This window comes from Neophocaena asiaeorientalis, unplaced genomic scaffold, assembly GCF_003031525.2.
Source record: "Neophocaena asiaeorientalis asiaeorientalis breed wild unplaced genomic scaffold, Neophocaena_asiaeorientalis_V1.1 scaffold177, whole genome shotgun sequence".
NCBI lineage: Eukaryota > Metazoa > Chordata > Mammalia > Artiodactyla > Phocoenidae > Neophocaena > Neophocaena asiaeorientalis.
In genome coordinates, this window is record NW_020172779.1 from 20,938,508 (window position 1) to 20,955,035 (window position 16,528).

Genomic DNA, 16,528 nt, shown 5'->3' on the forward strand with positions numbered 1-16,528 from the left:
CCCTGGTCAGGCACAGCCCTCAGAAGCGAGACTGAATTCTCTCTCCCTTAAACTGCTCACCTACTTTCTATGGGCAAGACCCTGGAGGTTACAAACAGCTCAAACCTCACCTAAATCACACAAATAACCCTTTACAAGAAGAAGCCCAGTATGATCTCAGGGCTGTAACTGAAGACAAGTGGAAATCCAACAGAAGAAGCTGGTCTCAGGGAAGAGCTCAGGCAGGACCTCTGGGCAAGAACCTGATGAAGGAGTAGCACACGTCGTCTGGTAACAACACAGCCAGAAAGATACTGCAGGGGCCGGTGCCCACTCACAGCTCTGGGGCTCTCAGTCGCGCCACGCTCTGTGAAGTGGGAGTCACAGCACCTCCCCTACGGGGGGAGAGGATAAGCATACAATGCTCAGCAAGACATACGAACCCAAGTCAGCATGCAGCAGGCGACAGCTGTTACAGAAGGAGAGCTCTGAGCTGGATTGTTCTCCAGGTGGAAACCCTGCAAGACCCTCCCGTTTAACTCGTACTTCAAAAGTCCCATCTCTGTCCCCAGTCAGCATCATCCCTGCTCCTAGTGGGCACACTGCTGCACGACTGCACACAGCTTCATGAATCCCTGTCCAAAAAGGAAACAACAGATTCCCATTCTTACCGGGATAATAACTGGTATATTTGAAATGTATTGTTAAATCCAATAACCAAATTAAGCACAGTGTTCCTTTAGATTTTCCCCCTAAACCTTGTCCTATAAACAACTATGCATTTTTTACACTGAAAACATGCCACCGGTATACCATTCCATCGTGAATCTACACAAAGCTGAAAGAAGAAGAACAGTCAACAGTTCAGGACTATTATCTTCTCAATGAAATTCTGTCAACTTTACAAAGCAGTAAGATTTTCACAGTAAAAAAAACATTAATATTAAGGTATGATATTCTGGCAGAATTTTGTTTCTCTTAAAAAAAAAAAGTTAACAAAACAGACCTCGGGGGAGATCAACAGGCTGGCCTCACCCTGGTTAACAGATCCTGTGTTTGTCCTTGGTTTTCTCAGTAAGACAGACTGTACACATCTTTCAGTAGAGGATTTTTCTGGCTGTGCTGTATATCATACAAACGGATGCATAAGAGAACACTTTCTAACTTGTTTCATGAGAACTCTGATATGAAAAACTAACAAAAAGATTACAAGAAAAAAAAATTACAGACCGATGTCCCTCATGAAAATAGACACAAACACCCTAAACAGAATCCTACATCTTCAATCTCGTGATGTATAAATAGGGTAACGGATAACCCATCACCATCAGGTGGGATTCATCTTAGGAATGCAAAGTTGGTTTAACAATCAAAATGTAATTCATATTATCACATCAACAGATACAGAAAAAGAGCCTGACAAAATTCAATACTCTCTAATGATTTAAAAAAAAAAAAACCTCTCAGAAAACCAGGAATTAAAAGGGAAGTTTTTTGATTTGATAAAGGATATCTTAAAAACAAAAAAAACAAAACTGAGCTAAATCCTATTTAACATTGAGTACTTTCTTCTTAGGGTCGGAACAAGACAAGGACATCCCTTCTTGCCATCTACTCAACCCTGGGATGAAGGTCCAAGTGGAGGCAGGCAAAAAGGTAGGACAAAGAAACAAAAGACATCAAGATTGTAGAGAGGGCTTCCCCGGTGGCACAGTGGCTGAGAGTCCGCCTGCCGATGCAGGGGACGTGGGTTCGTGCCCCGGTCCAGGACGATCCCACATGCCGCGGAGCGGCTGGGCCCGTGAGCCATGGCCGCTGAGCCTGTGCGTCTGGAGCCTGTGCTCCGCAACGGGAGAGGCCACAGCAGTGAGAGGCCCGCGTACCGCAAAAACAAAAAAAAAGATTGTAGAGAAAAATAGTTTTTATTTACAGATTACATGATTATAGTTTTTTAGGACTGTCTACTTGTGCAAATAAACCACCAGAACTAATAAGTGAATTTATAGTAAGGCCACAAGATAAGCTAACAAGATAATCTATTTCTGCATACTAGGCCAACAATTGGAAAATTAAACTTCAAAACCAAATAGCATCAAAAAAAGTCCAGACCACCACACTAAGATCTACTATACACTAGTGTATGATACTGGATAGATACACCAGAAATCTCAATACTGTTCACAGGGCATTCTCCCAAATTGATCTACAGCTTCAACACAGCCCCATCAAAACAGAATAGAAAAAAAAATTAACTTCAAAAACTGCTGTAACTGGTAAAACTTCCTATCCGTAAGTCTGCAAATTCAACTGAACACTGTGATAACAGGCAAAAAACAAAAGAATTCACTGACATCTGAGAATAAGAACACAAAAAAATGAACCAAAGCTACATGAACCACAGAATAAACCAAAGTCTGTCTTTTTACTCAAAGAAAAAATTTACTGCCATTGGTTTCTTTTCAACAAATTCCTACAAAATACTTAAAATATGACTCAATTTATACAACCTTTCAGGAAGAAAGGAATAAAAACACAAATGTATATAAGTTAAAGAAGTTAAAGACGATAATACCTATACACCTAATCATAAACCTAAATTATGTGAGCTACATGTCAATAATATTACATAAATTTACACAAATATTACTTAAATGCAAAACAAAAATATTCAGTGATAATTTTTTTTTAATATTTATTTTAGGCTGCACCAGGTCTTAGTTGCAGCATGTGGACTCTTAGTTGCAGCATGCATGCGGGATCTAGTTCCCTGACCAGGGATTGAAACCGGGCCCCCTGCATTGGGAGCGTGGAGTCTTACCCACTGGACCACCAAGGAAGTCCCTAATTATTTTAACATTAGCTTTTTCTCTTTAACTGAAAACTGACCAAGTTATGAAATACAGAAAACTGTTGAATTTACAATAAATTCCTTACAGTTTAAACAATTACAGGCGAATCTGAAATTAAAGATTTGTGAACACTGTTTTTAAAAATCAGTATCACTAACCATTAAAGCGCTAGAAAGAACTCAACAGTTTTTTAATCTTCCCAAAAAAGCCTCCATCACCCTTCTCATTGGCTTCCAGAGACTTAGACCTCTATTGCTGCAGGCAGACAAGATGACTCACTCCATTAAGGCGTTCATCTGTCTGCCATACGCGAGGCACTGGACGCAGCAGTGAGCAAGGGCAGACTGGCTCCTTGCCTCCTAGGTGTGCATTTCACTGTAGGAGAGCAAGCGAGCCCAAGAGGTGAACCACGGACAGTACGTGAGCTGGTGAGGAGAGCAAGAGAGAAGGGAAAGCAGAGGAGCGGGGAGGATGGTGGTGGCAGGAGGAGGGTCCCATTTCACCAGGGGGGCCAAGGAGGACACACTCATACAGCTTATTGTCCAAACCAGGAGACCCGGCGGGGAGTCGTGGGTGGGTGGCAAGTGTCAAGACGGATAAACTGGGGCACTCATTTTCCCTACCTGGCTGACAAGGGCATATCTGAGCAAAAACCCCATGTCCAACTAGAGCTCTAGAACTGTGTGTGGAGAGAACCCTGGGGAGAACTAGCGGCCTCTTCCCCAAATACAATGTGGACGAGTGAAAGAATCAGAGAGAAAGGTATCTGAATCCCCACGCTACCGGCTCTGTGGGTGAGGGAAGGGATGCTAACAAGATTCGAGACAGGAGAGAAAAGGGAGCTCCCGGTGACCCCGCACAGCTAGCTGCTCTCCTTATCTCTGTTCAGGCGCTGCCGAACTGCCCTCTCCTTCTCCTCTGCAGTGACAGAGACACCTGTTACTTCCACATTCTCGATTTAGCATAAACTCACGTACTCGATATGCCTGCTGCATGCGAGGGATACAAACACACTGCACTACCATTTACCCACGGTTAACTCACTATGACGTGAGGAAAGGGACCAGCGCCATGAGGAGATAATCAAGGAATCCGAACTGGAGTGGCTGCGGTCACAGAGGGAACTGTGACAGGACAGGGTGTCCCGGGTGGAGGGAAAAGCATCCACCACCTGAGGAAGAGTTCAAGGAACTGACAGATGATGGTGAGGGACTGAGGCAGACAAGGTCTGCCTCCCGTGCGGCGGATGAGGCTCCCGGGGAGAGGGAAGACGGCGCCCAGTCCGTGCACAGGGGCCTGACTAGGCCTGGCACCCACCTAGGGAGTCCCGGTCTTCGGAGGCAGGGGGAGTCTCAGAAAGAAGAGCCCCACCCCTCCCCCTCGAAGAAACAGGGTGGAGGACAAGGCTTCCCTGCTCGCCCTCCCCATCGGCCTCAATGCAACTCAAACTGCAGTCAGTGGGAAAGCCCACATCCTCTGGGACACGCCAACACCTTCGGGTTTCAGCGCCTTCACGTGCAGAACCCCTAGAGCACGGAGCACCCTCCCCACCCTCTCGGCCTGAATCAAAATGGTCCAGACTACCAGTTCAGCCTTCTTTTTCACTCAGCAAACAACTGAGTGCTGACAAGATGTCCGACCAGAGGGATTTACGAAGTAAGAAGGCCTGTAAGAAGTTGACAACCAGGTAACAGGAGACAAGCAAGTAAGCAGAGCTGAGTGAGTCGCCAGCTATGCCAGTGTGTGCAGCGCCCAGCCCTGTGGGCCGGTGAGAGACAGAGGGCCACGCGCGGAGCAGAGTCCTGAAGGCTTCACGTGTGAACAAGAAGGAAAGTTCCACACAGGAGCAACGAAAGCGTAAGGGACAGGCGGGGCACAACCCAGCAGGGTCCTCTCAGAAAGCTAGGTGCACGGAGTGCTGCGAGGCTGGAGCCTGCAGGAGCTGGGGAGGGGGAGACAGGATGGAAGGGAGGTGGGCAGTGCCCGAGGACACCACTGCTGCATGAGGGCAGGCAGAGGGTGAACGGAAACTCAGCTCAGCGTTCACTGCGGCTGCTATGTGGAGGCGCCATGACCTGCTGCCTGGGCTGTGCACTCATAAAACTCAGTCAGTCCTCTGGAGAGCACTGGATTTTTTTTACTGTAAATTTACAGGTATCTAGACAGCCACATAAGTATAACTATGAAATGTTTATATGCTTACATAATAATATATTTTTAATCTGTCTCCCCCACGAGTCAATTAGCTCCTCAAGCTGTCAGATCGGATGGCTGTGATCCCACAGGCGTGGCAGAGGGCAGCTATCAGACCCTGGAGCCTGACCTAGACCCATCTGTTGAGAGAACTGAATGTAGCATGTGTGCTGCTACAAGAGGAAACCCAAAGACCAATTCACTCCTTTTGTTGAGCAATTTTTAAGGGTTAGTTAACTCTATACAGAATTTGTTCATTCATTAGGTAATATTTATCTCTGCCAATTACTTGTCAAGCAGGAAAAAACCTGACATAATCCCTGACTTTGTTAAGTTTACCATCTAGCAAAGAAGAGATCAAACAAGCGCAATATACCATGATAAATAACAGTATATGTTGTGCAAGACAGAAGAAAAGGCTCAAGGAGGGAACACCAGAGAGAAACTGGTTTAGCTGAGACCTAAAGGTGCAGGAGTCAGCTGGGCAGAGAAGGGAGACAAGAGGCAACTGCAGGTGCAGAAGGCCTAAGAGGAAAGCCTTTGGGTGTCCCAGGCACTGAAAAGTCAAAATGAGCAAGAGGCCAAGGGCCCAAAGCTGGGGACAGTGGACAGAAGCCAGATCAGGCGAAGCCCTGCAGGCCATGTTAAGGATTCGCAATTCCATCAGATTCTAATGAGAAGCCACTGGGGAGTTTGAAAAAGAATAACATCAGATTTATGTTTTTACAAAATCACTCCAGCAGGTGTGTGAAGGATGAACATGTGAGGAAACAGGAAGACCAACAGGAAGCAACTCCCATAGCCCAGAGGGGGCGAGAAGGTGAGGAATTCAAGACCGATTTTGGAGACAGAATCATCAGGATAAAAAGATGGATCCCTTATACATGGAAGAAGCCGTCAAAGAGGCATCCTGGGTCTGTGGCATGAACAACTGAGTGGATGGGGGTTTGACATGTTTATTAAGACACAGGATTTGGGGAGGAACCGATTTCAGCGGTAACAAGGAAGAGGCTCCTCTCTGGTTGATATCAGATGCTTATGAAAAATACAAATGTAGGTATCAAGAGGCAGCTGACCCCTGGAGTCTGACACACAGAAGAGAAGATGGGCTGTACACAGAGACGGATGGATGGATGGATGGATGGATGGATGGATGGATGGATGGATGGATGGAGTTTAAAATACTGATACAGAAAAAGCATGACTTCAACCACAGGATCCAGAATCACACAAACGAACTATTAATAGTATATTCAAACTCAATCTACCACTGAAAGACACAGAAAAAAATCAACAACACATTTATTCCTAACAACCAAATCTGACACCTCTCAATCCTTCCCCGTCTTTCAAAAAGATGAAACGAACAATGCACACACTGATATAATCAAAGAACTTTCCAAGCAGGGCTTTCTGCACTTAGTAGCCTTGTAGCCAATTAACAGCACGGTAAACATTTACACTTACTTCAATATCCTGAATTAAAACTGTCTTTAAGCCTAGGAAATTATGATATAGTTGAACACAATTTATAACACAGTGCTCTTAAATATGTTAAAATACAACCTCCAGCAGGTGGAATCTAAGGTGGGTTCTTTCAACTAAATTCATCAGTACAATAAACTTTATTACAGAAAAGACTCCAGAGTGTTTTAAGGATAAAGTTTTCACTTCAAAGTACACAAATATAGGTCTGTTCTATTATTTTTAGCCTGTTCTAGTAAGTATTTTACATGTCTTCTTAAATTGGGCCATGGCTGTGTTTCGAGGTTAATGTGGCTGATAAAATCAAATGTGAGGTCTAGAATGTCTAACTGCAAACAGAGATTCGGATATATATTCTTTGGATTTGAGCTTTTTACTTTGTCTCTATCTAAAAGGAGTAATTTTATACTTTAAAATAACCAATTCAGCCAATTTCTGCACAGCAACATCTTTGTCTTTATCACACAGCAAAAATTAATCAGGATAAACACCTAAGGGCGAGACAGTAAGCGGAGAAGGCAGAGGGGACCTGTCCTGAGATGGTGCCTGTGTGCTCACCGGGCAGTGGGCTCAGCCCCAGAAGGGGACAGGGTGCAAACTCCCCATAATTGTCACAATCTGCTCCTGAAGGATCCATCTGAGGAGACGGCCTGTTCCGGCCCTACACGCAGACTGACTTTGACCTTGACACCATCCCTACCTTCTCCCTCTTCTACACATGAGAGCTCTGCCCTCGTGCCCAGGCCCACCTCTATCAAAATGATATTTCAGTTAAAAATGCCTCTACTCATTTGCTCTGCAGTCAGCAAACATAATGGAAAAATAAGTGGCTTCAATCAACTGCTTTGGGCTTCAATCAAAAACACTACAATCTCTCTTCCAAAGTTCATAGTTCTAAAGTCACTTTGAAGTTTTAAAAAACTTAGTAGCTGATTATTTAATATCACATTGCCACTGGATTCATATATCTTGAAACTAGCCTAAACGTTGTGAGTGAAATCAGAGCCTTATTGTTAAGGATAAGCGCTAACAGAGAGGTATCATTTGCTATCACACAATGCAAGTGGCATTATATAAATGAATCCCAGCAAGTCTGGGAAAAGATCAAAATTTTCAACAAGTACAGGACTCTTGGCCACTGAGCACTGACCATGCTCAATTATACTACACAGTCCTGAGGTGAGAACCTGCAATTTAAAAAGTTCCCAAACCCAACATCCTTTAAAACTCAAGAGTTTGAATTAACTGCAAAATCTTTACTCTTAATATCTAATTATGTAATAAAATGACAGTCTTTGTTTAATCATACTAAAGGATTCTAATATCACGTTCTAAAAATGTTTAAAAGCCCAGAAAAGAATTAATAGATAATGACAACAACTCAAATGAAAACCAGTTTAATCTTGTGCTAACACATTGATATCCTGGTGGTACTAACATTTTTAACCTGAACACTAAATTTAATCAGTCTGAAGCTTCACTTGTAAAACTGCAGCTCTTTACGCAGTGCAGATTCCTCCTTTTATAAATCTTTCCTAAGTGAAGTAAGGTGATATTTAAATATATATTTTTTAATAATAAATATTTTTATTAAATTCTTCATTAAGGACTTTATCTCCCAGGTTAAATATTCAATTCACTACTATTTTAAGCAAAACAGCCTACCTGTCTTGGTCTTATTCATACATGAATTATATGGCATTTTAAACTTCTAAACACACTCCCCAAATACCATCCTGAGTGTTACAATGAAATGCTATATTTTATATTTTTATTTTTATATAACTAAAACCCCTAACAACATTACAGAGGAAAATTGTTTATTCACAGCATTGCTGACCCTTAGTGATAAGCCCACCTTAGAGTAACAAGGAATTTCCAATTAAATACACAGTCTTTACGGTGAGGAAAGGAAACCAATTTTTGAAATAAAATCTATGTTACTCTTTTTTCCTGCAGTCCTATTTAAGTTTAGTCTCTTTACTCTTTAAAAACTTCTGCCTCACAGAATGGGTAGGACGTCTTGATTAAAACTCAAAACAAAACATGCAACTTCAAGAGACATAAGACAGAGCATAAAAAGAGTTTACTCATTTAAATGCATTTCCATAAAAATAATTTTATTTACTTTTTGAAACACTCTCTAATTGGTTTTATGCAATAGTTGCAAACCCATACCATGTAATTTCCCTTTTTCCTTAAATTTAATTGTGACTCTCTTTGAAATAGTTCTGACAAACTCTTATCCACCTTCTTAGCGCAAAAGCATGAATCTAAATAAAATTTAAACCGAACAGATTTTTAATCTACTTATACCTTTAGCCCAACACACTGGAAATGGACTACAGCCGCTCTTCTCCATACAGACAGCACCAGTGGGTCCCAGGGCCCCTCGGCCCGTCACTTCCAACAACATAAAGTCAGTCCTAGAAAGACCAAGCCAGGAGTCCGCACAAGTCCCCGTTCATCGCTCCTACAGGATTTGCTTCGATCCACAAGCAAGACTAAGCTTCCCCACTGCACTCCTTTTTTCAGAGCTTGAAGCAAAATTTGGGAGGTGTTCCCTCTGTAATGTTTTCCAGCAGCTTGAAGAATGCCTCTCAGTTACAGAATCTTCTCAAGCTTCCGCAACCTGAAACACAGACCTTCCTGGCCAGATTAAGCTACTGAACAGAAAGAAACCAGCAAGTAACGTGACCCCAAGGGTCTGTGTTCCTAGATTCATTCAGGGAAAGAGAGCGAGAAGGAGGGGAGGGAGGACACAGGGTGGAGAAAAAGGCGGCCGGTAGCCAGAACCTTATTAATATGCTAATCTCACCCTTCTGTTCAATTCATCTGGCAGACTTCTGTTTACGAAACTGACAGACGATTCTAGAATTGGGTAAGCTGCAAATCAAGTCTGACCCAGATCATGTCTGTAGGTGCCTGCTCAAACCATTGTTGTTTTTCAAAGTCGTGCTTTTGGCATTTTACCAGCCTAATTCTGACCTACAGTTGAAATAATTACCTTGATGAAATAAGAATAATTCTGAAAATAAAATCCTGATCAACACTAAAAACAAGTCTGTAAAAAATGTCCATAGGAACCCAAATATTTTTGAGGTAAAATATTTTTCCAGATTGATACTTGAAAAGTTTGTAAATTTATAGAAAGTATCTAGAAAACACATAAAAACAAGAATTTGAGGTTGCCAGATACTTTCAAAATTAGCTTTAGGGAATATTGAGGGATCCAAGATGCATTTCTTTTTTTAGCTTCAAAATATAAGTGAATAATAAACTCATACTGAAGAAGTAGGACAGAAAAATACCCTAATAATCTGTACTAGCAACTTTTTTTAAGATGCAAAGCTACTTACTTTCTCCATTCAAACTGAGAGATAATCAAGGTTGTCTAAAAAATTTAGCTCTTTGAACACATTCCACACTTATTATCTTAGCAGTAAGACAGTAAGTAACTAGGTTCCTGGAGCCTCTGCCTGGGCACAGTTTAGCCCTCCTAAATATATCGGTGATTTTGTTAGTAGTAAATCCCATCAGCTAATAAAAAATCAAGTACTTTACTTAACTGTGAATCCACTAACTTCTGAAAACAAGAGCTGAACAAAGGCTGTGGCCTCAGGGCAGCGCATTCAGTTTCTAACAGCTCCCCTAGGTGATGCTTGGTCCGCAGGCTCTACCTTCAGTTTCCTAATTGCAGGCAGAGCTCAAGTGACCCCTCATATGCCCCAGTGAAAACACATCATTCACCACAGAGAACTCTGACCTCAGGCAACACTGGTAAGAAAGGGGGCTCCAGAAAACACAGGCAAGCAAGCCAGAAAAAGAACAGAAGAAACAAGCAGACAGACCCAGCAGAATTCATGAAACCAACCACCCCAGCTTCCCCCATTACTGAGGAGAGCCCAGGACAGAAAGGAACATCAGCGGGCAAGTCTGGTACGTGGTTCAGCCCCATGACAACGGCTTGGTGCTTAATCTGAAACCATCAACTAACAGACTGTATAAACGACCCAAGCAAACTGTGAATCTCTCTTGGAACCTGTGACTCTCAAAAATTAAAAACTCAAGGCTACCTTGTCACCAACCATATTCTACACACCAGATACTGATTACATCTCATTTTCACATCTAAGCAAAATCAGTGCCACCACATCTTTTAAAGATGAGTAAAGACAGGGCCATTCAACCGGCAGAGGCACAGTGTCACTGAGCCCAGCCGTATCCGGGAAGCAGGGGTCTTCACGAACAGCCCAGAAGGCCACAGCAGCAGCTGTGAAGAAAAGCAAGCAGGGGTGGGGGTGGGGGGGTGGCTGGAGCTGATGCAGGGCAGTGGAGGCAGGGCAGTGGAGGCAGGGACGAGGGGCAAACTGGGAGCTTTCTAGAATGGAAAAAGTGAGTGGGGGGAGAAGCCCAGTTTCCAAATGAAGTGAACCAGTGGATGGCAGCTTTCTCTCCCATCCACCAAGCTAATTTATATTTTATTTCAATATCCAAATGTCACCTCCTGGTGTGCAAGGTCCTGAAAGCTGGAAAGATACAGAGAAGCATAAACTTCTCCAGGAAACAGGGAACAGTGGCTGCCTGATGAAGCAGAGCCCAGATGGAAGCAGCAGCTACAAGAAAGTTAAGAACCACTGCGGCGACTGAAAAGAAAGAGCAGCCGGTGTGAGAGCAGGAGAGGACGCAGGTGCTCTGCGAACAGCAGAAAAGCACCTGCGGACCAGCACTGTGCCAGGTGCTTTCACACATAAAACAACCGAGTTTAACCCTTAACACAATCCCACCAAAGCACTTCCTTCCCCTTTTCTACAGAAGAGGATCCTGAGGTTCAGAGGTGCCTGATCTGCCTCAGGCCTAAGTTTGGTGATATAACTACTATTTTCTTTCTGCTAAATATTAAAACAACTTATGCTTTTAAATTCCCAATCCAGTGACATCTTGAAAAGAATGGGAACACAAGTGAAAAAAGTAAGCAATCCCTTTACGCTCTGATTCATGACATTCTATATATTAATATAAAAAGCTCTTTGGTATTTAAACAACCTCTTTATAGTATCAGTCTAGCTAAGAGCAACTCTGGTAAGTCCCACTTAACAAGTAAACTCTTAATTAAAATTTACTTTAAATAGAAAGATTACTGTTTGCTCAGGCCCCAAGCCTTGGTCACCTCGACTTCTTTTTCTGTCTCTTAGATCAAAGCATTCCATCAGCAAAACCCACCATCCCTGCCTTCAGACTACACCTGGACCGTGACCTCCCCCCGCCCGCTGCCATCTGGCACCCACAGGCCTCCCCACCGCCCAGCCCCCTGTTTTTTGTCTCGCTGCTCCACAATCAATTCTCAAGCCAGCAGCTGCAACTGACCCTTTCTTTCAAAACATCAATCACACCATTTCACTCCTTTGCTAAAACTCACCAAAAGTTCCCCAACTCCCCTGAACAGGTGACCTGCACACCGAGGATGGTCTGCACATCCCTGTGCCAGGAGACTCCCCTACCATCTACACCCCCATCTCACCACCACCATCCCCGCCCCCGGGCTTTCTCAGCTGCAACCACACTGAGCTCCCTGTTGCCCTTTGCCCACACGAGCCACGCATGACACCTCAGGGCCTTTACACTGCCTGCCTGTCCCTCTAGGCTGGACACTCTTGCCCCAGATATAACCACAAGGCTCACTCCCTTTCCTCCGAGCCTTTGCTCCAATGTCACTTACTCCACGAGGCCTATCCTGACCGCCTCATCTAAAATTGCACAGCCCATACCCTAACCCAGCTTCACCTCCTCACAGCACGACCCCGTCTACAACACCACGTGCCTTATTCTGCACCTTGTCCACTGTCTGACTGCCCCACTGCAATGCACTCTCCATGGCGGGAAGGACGTCGTCGGTTCTGCATGCCATCTCCGGGGCCTCACTGCTAAAACGGACAGTAAAACGTACAGGCCATATTCCACACATTCTTCTAACCCCTGTAGGTAATGAGGACATGGCAGAGGGAAGTTGTATCTTATTTTAGAGGCCACGACCATAGAGAAAGCATCAGAGATTCTAGGTATCAGGACCCGATACTAAACTCCGTGACAGCGTGGCCTCCCTCAGTCTTGGGCACTGCTTCACCTCCAAGACCCAGCACAGGGGCTTGAAAAATATTTACTGCATGAATACGTGAATTACACATGTTATAAACCTTGCTTTTCTTCCCCCATAAAAAGAAAAATTGATATAAATTCTACAAAAACCATGTGGAATGCCCTTCCTCATCCCACATAAAAAATAAATCACACAACTGTAGTATTCTGATACTCCAATCAGAACTTCCACTGCAGATTTTAGTAGAGCAATAGTGAAACTAATGTGTGAGATTAGAAGGCTAGCAAACAATGCCATAAGCAAGATCAGTGAGCAGAAAAACCCTTCATACACTGTATAATTTTGTCCAATCCGGCTTCCCTACAGAAACCTGGCCTTAAATAAGAAAGTCACTGGGAAAGAACTATTAAGAAACAAACTGCTTGTAAATGTCACAAAAGCAGCTCACAAAGATACAACTGTGACTTTCACAGTTCTCAGACGGTTATCATGGTTTTACTGGTTTGCCTTAAGTTAGTACCAAAACTTTAGGGTAATACTTCTTACAAGAGTAAAGCACTGGTAAATGCTTTTATGTCAACCAACAGGAGGAATGTAAAAGAAAACTATAATTCACATTATACACACACAATTCAAAATTTATCTTCATTAATCAAAAGTTAAAGACTGAAATAAAATCAAAACTTTCACAATATGGTGCCTCCACTGGCAACTGACAGTTACAACATACGCTAACTTCCGTAGCTGGGTATCCTGTTCTAAGTTTACTTCCAGTAAGACTCATAGAATTACCATTTCTGTGTCATCACGTCTCACTGTGTCCACCACAAACACAGAAATAATTTTTCTGAAAATTTTAGTATCAATAGAAATTATGACTTGGTAAGAACTAAAGAAATTCAAGCTTAACAATGGCTATAATCACCTTCTGAAGACAAACAGACAATAGGTCGCAAAACACAAAATATTCCGAAAGGTGATGGTATTGGTATTACTTGCTTTCCCTGCCAACTTTCATAACGATTACCATACCTCCCTTCCATTATTCTGGAGGAGCTCTGGGGAAGCTGAGGAAGGCACTGAATTTGCAATTGGAAGACGCAAAGGAGCCCCAGTTCTATCCATGAGACAAAGAAAGAATCATTTCACCATCCTGAACCTCAGTCTGTTCACCTGTAAAACAAGGACAATGACAATACCTATCACCTACTGAACAGTGATGACGTGTCAATCACAAAAGAGCACAGCAACACTAATGATAACGAAAATATAATGATGATGATGCCAAGTTAATGCTTACTACGCACCAAGCCCTGTGCTAAGAACTTTCATCCCACGAGGCAGACTGTTACCCCCACTGCACGGATGAAGAAAGTGGAGCACAGAGAGATAACTTGTTCCAGGTCACAGAGCTTCTAAGGTGCAAAGCTGGAAATCAAACTCAGCCAGCCAGGCTCCACAGTCTGTGCTCCTCATCAATTTGCTGAGTGCTTTACACCTATTTTCTCAATTAGTACTTACAATAACCAATGAGGTAGATGATACTATAATCCACATGTGACATGTGAACAAACCGAGGAGCAGAGAGATTAAGTAACATGCCTAACATCAAGCTAGTCGGTCAGGGGCAGAGCTGGGATATGCACGGGCACTCAGACACCAGCCAGACCACACACTTCAACCACCACCTACAGTGATGCTACCTGCAGAGACTGCAAAGCTTTCCAGAGAGAGTCAGGAAGCAGGCCCCACCCAACCTACAGAGGATGACTGAGTCACAGGGAGGACCAAAGGGACAAAAAAGGAAGGGAAGAAACACACCCACGGAAAGAACGCAAGACAGACGGGCCACTCTCTCCCCTACACAGCATCCCATCATAGTCCCTGGTGTCAGCAATCCTGCCAAAAACAAATTCAGATAAGATGCTGAACATGCAGCTGGTACCTGAGAGATGCACCAAAACCACCAGGAGATAAACATACCACTGGATTAAGCCACACTGAGATATATGAAACAGAAGGAAAATGCCTTCTAAAATGGCAGAAGGGCTTCCCTGGTGGTGCAGTGGTTAAGAATCTGCCTGCCAATGCAGGGGACACGGGTTCCAGCCCTGCTCCAGGAAGATCCCACGGGCCGTGGAGCAACGAAGCCCGTGCACCACAACTGCTGAGCCTGTGCTCTAGAGCCCATGAGCCACAACTACTGAGCCCATGAGCCACAACTACTGAGCCCATGTGCCACATCTACTGAAGCCCGCGCGCTCTAGAGCCTGTGCTCCGCAACAAGAGAAGCCGCGTGCCGTAATGAAGAGTAGCCCCACTCGCCACAACTACAGAAAGCCTGCACGCAGCAACGAAGACTCAACACAGCCAAAAATAATAAATAAATTCAAAAAATAAAAAAATTAAGAGGCAGAAAATTCTGAACTTATTATTAATCTAAACAATACTCAGAACTTCCCTGGTGGTGCAGTGGATAAGACTCTGCACTCCCAATCCAGGCAGCCTGGGTTTGATCCTTGGTCAGGGAACTAGATCCCACATGCATACTGCAACTAAAAGTTCACATGCCACAACTAAGGAGTCTGCATGCTGCAACTAAGGAGCCCTGGAGCTGCAACTAAGGAGTCCACCTGCCGCAACTAAGACCCAGTGCAACCAAATTAATTAATTAATTATAAAAAACAATGCTAAACTAGAATATTTCCAGAGACACTAATTCATGGCCATTTCTTGTTTACTTTGCCATATAAAAGAGCAGCGCTGAATTCCAGGTTTAAAAACTGTTGGGAGGTTACTCGCCATTAAGTTTAAGATGGAAAAAAAGGGTCCTGAAATGTGTAAGAAGAATGCTTCCTTAGTTTTTCAAATATAGTGAGTGGTAGAGGTATAGTAACATAGGATGGGACAAGACACCAAAATTTTCAACCTAACTACGTATGTTATAGAGAGGTTTTCTGTTTATATTAACCAAAATGACACAAATATCAAAAGGCAATCGAGTATTTATTTTAATGTTGCAACTGTTCAAATCAACTTTGTAACTTTTACTGTATTGGGCATGCATATACATATCCAACTTACCTCATCATTTCCTCACCATACATTTTTTTTTACCCTATAAATACAATTTATCCACAGTTTGACCACTCACCTCATTTAGCAAATAGCGACAGCAGGACTGGCTCCCTGAATTAGGTAACTGAAGCGGAGAGAACCTCTGGAGTCCTGCTAGAAATCAGGCCATGTGGTTGCAGGTTGCAAGCAGCTATAGCTGGAAGGGGCGCTGGTACCAGGGGGACCCCTGGTGGTGAATGAGTCTCTTCTGCAACCTACATTCCTCAGCTATAAAGAGGGAGACGTCAAGCATCTACATTTTAAATTATCCCCCGCTGTGGCCTGGAAAAGGAAAGTGTTTCTACAACGTGACTGTATACTCCATTTTCAAGAAACACTAGAAACACCCAGTATGGATCCAGTCCTTTCTTCAATCATATTCTGAGTAAGAGGCACAAATAAGATGGCTTCTCTTCCCAAACACAGCTGCGTAGTGGCTGGTTTTCTTTGTCAATTGGCCTCCTCTATGATTTTGCTCTTGTCACACTGGTATCAACAGACATTATTCTAACTTAGCAAAAATTTACAGAGTCACTTTTCCAACTCTACCTAAAAATTTTTATCATTAAAAAATGTTATTGGGGGCCTTCTTGGTGGCGCAGTGGTTAAGAATCCGCCTGCCAATGCAGGGGACACGGGTTCGAGCCCTGGTCCGGGAGGATCCCACATGCCGCAGAGCAGCTAGGCCCGTGCGCCACAACTGCTGAGCCTGCGTTCTAGAGCCTGCCAGCCACAACTACTGAGCCCACATGCCACAACTACTGAAGCCCGCACGCCTAGAGCCAGTGCTCCGCAACAAGAGAAGCCA

The 16,528-nt window shown here is 43.6% G+C and overlaps 1 protein-coding gene across 3 annotated transcripts in view; it reads right to left on the minus strand.

Moving 5' to 3' along the window:
- PTK2 (protein tyrosine kinase 2) overlaps positions 1 to 16,528 on the minus strand; it is a 225,270-nt gene that overhangs the window by 185,318 nt on the left and 23,424 nt on the right. Inside the window, exon 1 of one of the 3 annotated variants that reach the window (XM_024741051.1) lies at positions 13,636 to 13,712. The exons of 1 other annotated variant lie outside the window; for it this stretch is intronic. Coding sequence is in view for 1 of the 2 variants with exons in the window: in XM_024741048.1 (XP_024596816.1) it covers positions 8,823 to 8,922 (100 nt within the window). In the remaining variant the exon portion in view is untranslated. Of the gene's footprint in view, positions 1 to 8,822; positions 8,941 to 13,635; positions 13,713 to 16,528 lie in introns of those variants that run through there. One more of the 3 variants, XM_024741048.1, reaches the window with a different exon arrangement.